Source organism: Phaethon lepturus, unplaced genomic scaffold (genome assembly GCF_000687285.1).
Source record: "Phaethon lepturus isolate BGI_N335 unplaced genomic scaffold, ASM68728v1 scaffold40761, whole genome shotgun sequence".
Classification (NCBI taxonomy): Eukaryota; Metazoa; Chordata; class Aves; order Phaethontiformes; family Phaethontidae; genus Phaethon; species Phaethon lepturus.
The window spans coordinates 2340-4481 of NW_010519232.1; the positions used below are offsets into that span (position 1 = coordinate 2340).

General features: G+C 60.8%; 1 protein-coding gene across 1 annotated transcript in view; it reads left to right on the top strand.

Annotated features, from left to right (window-relative positions):
- The window catches only part of RAB11FIP3 (RAB11 family interacting protein 3 (class II)), a gene marked incomplete at its 5' end in the record, with an annotated part of 5970 nt that overhangs the window by 1724 nt on the left and 2104 nt on the right, over nucleotides 1-2142 (top strand). The window contains one exon of the mRNA XM_010296977.1: nucleotides 1973-2110. Within this exon, the coding sequence (XP_010295279.1) occupies nucleotides 1973-2110 (138 nt within the window). The remainder of the gene's footprint in view (nucleotides 1-1972; nucleotides 2111-2142) is intronic.

Here is a 2142-nt window from a genome sequence, read left to right on the forward strand (position 1 = left end):
TCGCCCTGCTCAGGACTCAAGGCCGTGCAGCTGCTGGCAGGGCTGGGGTGGGAGGTTTGCCGAGGAGCGGCAGTCTCCGTGGGCCTGGACGAGGTGCTCGTTTTTGGAGAGAATTGGGTTACAGATGTAACATCTGGTACAAAGGCCGCGTTTTGTTTCTGTTCAAGCCTGTGGCAGATGGGCAACGGAGCTGGGGAGGGGGCTGGAGCACAAGGCTGAGGGGGAGCAGCTGAGGGAACTGGGGGGGTTCAGTCGGGAGAAGAGGAGGCTGAGGGGAGCCTTCGTCGCTCTCTACAGCTGCCTGAAAGGGGGTTGTGGTGAGGTGGGGGTTGGTCCCTTCTCCCAAGTAACCAGCGATAGGACGAGAGGAAACGGCCTCAAGTTGCGCCCGGGGAGGTTTAGATTGGATATTGGGGAAAAATCCTTCACCCAAAGGGTTGGGAAGCGCTGGAACGGGCTGCCCGGGGAAGTGGTGGAGTCCCCATCCCTGGGGGGGTTTAAAAGCCGTGTAGCTGTGGCGCCCGGGGACGCGGTTTGGTGGTGGACTTGGCGGTCTTAGCTTAACGGTTGGACTGGACGATCGTAAAGGTCTTTTCCAACCCAAACTATTCTATGATTCTAGGTAAGATTAAAGTGAGATCAAACCTCTCTGCCCAGCTGAAGGCCCTCAAGCGTTTCATCCGCCCTCAGTCTCGGAGCCGGCGGGGGCGGCGCTGCCCCCCCCCAAAAAAAAGAGCGCTGCCGCTCCCTCTCTCCCCGGCGTGGCCGCGGCGCAGGGGTCTTCGTCTGCCCAGACCTCGTAAGCACAGCGCTTGGAGGCTGGGGGTAGGGAAACCACTGTGGGTTTATCCGAGGATAAATTTCCTGCCTGGATGCGTTCGGCCGCGCAGAGTTTGGGTTTGATCCTTCATCTCTCTGCGGAGCGGGGCTGCGTTTCTCCACGGTTAATGGGCTTAAAGAGGAGCGAGAGGTGCAATTGCTGCCGCTCCCCGCCAAGGAGAGGAGCCCTGCTGATGAGCTGCTCTCCTGGCCGGCGTCTGAAATCAGGATTTTGTCGTCAGCGTTGCGTTTCCCACTGGCGTGGTGCCTTTGGTGCTGCTCTGCTCCACGGACCGGCACACCCCAGACCCAGCAGCTGGAGCTCCCCCTCGGAGCTGCTCGTCACCTCTTCACGCCACGGGCCGTCCGGCACCGGCTTTGCTTGGTGGCGATTTTTATCTTTCTGGAAACCAAAACCTTCCTCACGAGGAGAGCCAGGCTGGAAGCTGTGAGCCTGGGGAGGAGGTGAACCGGGTCGTAGCCCCAAGGGCGCTGCTGTCCGGGGCAGCGTCCGGCGCAGGGCTGTCGTCATCACCGTGACAAGCTCTTCCTGCCGTCTCAAACGTTCAGCGAGGCTTTCGGTGTAAGAAGGGGACAGAGCGGGAGAGCTGGGCTGTACGTTTTACATCCTGCCTTGAACTGGTCGTATCCCTTCTTGGGTCAGTCCTCAGTTAAATTCTTTCCCGTCCGAAACCGAGAATGAGCCTCGGATCGTGAGATCTCGGATTCCTGGCTTTTCTGAAATTCAGACCTAAGGAGCCTTCTGGTTTAATGTCTCTCCTTGGCCTGTAGCCTCTGTGCTGGCCCCAGTCCTGCGCAGGCTGTGCCCCACGCCAGCGCCGCGCTGCCCAGGAAGCCGCACGAGCGCGGACGTTTGCCGCTGCGCATTTACCCTTGAGCCATCCCTTATGGCCCTCCTCTTCGCAGTGCGATTTTGGCGTGCGGCTCGTCGTGCCGCTGCCAGAGCGCTCGGGCTCCGAAGCCCTCAGGCGGCAAACGAAACCCCAGCGGGCGGAGCAGCCGAATGCGTCAGCGAGAAGAAGCTTCCCCGCGGTGCTCGGCGTGCGCCGCGTCCTCGCGCGAGCGGGGAAGAGCCCCCGGCAGCGCCGAATGAAGTCGGCCCCTGTGACTCTCGCCTTTTGTGTCGTTACAGGAGAAGCAGAAGCTGCTGGATGAGATCGAAGACCTCACTGTGCAGCTCGCAGAGGAGCAGGAGAAAAAGAGGAAGATGGGGGACAAGCTGAGTCAGGAGAGGCACCAGTTTCAGAAGGAGAAGGAGTCGACGCAGGAGGTGGGTAGAATCCGGGCTGCCTGCCACAGCCC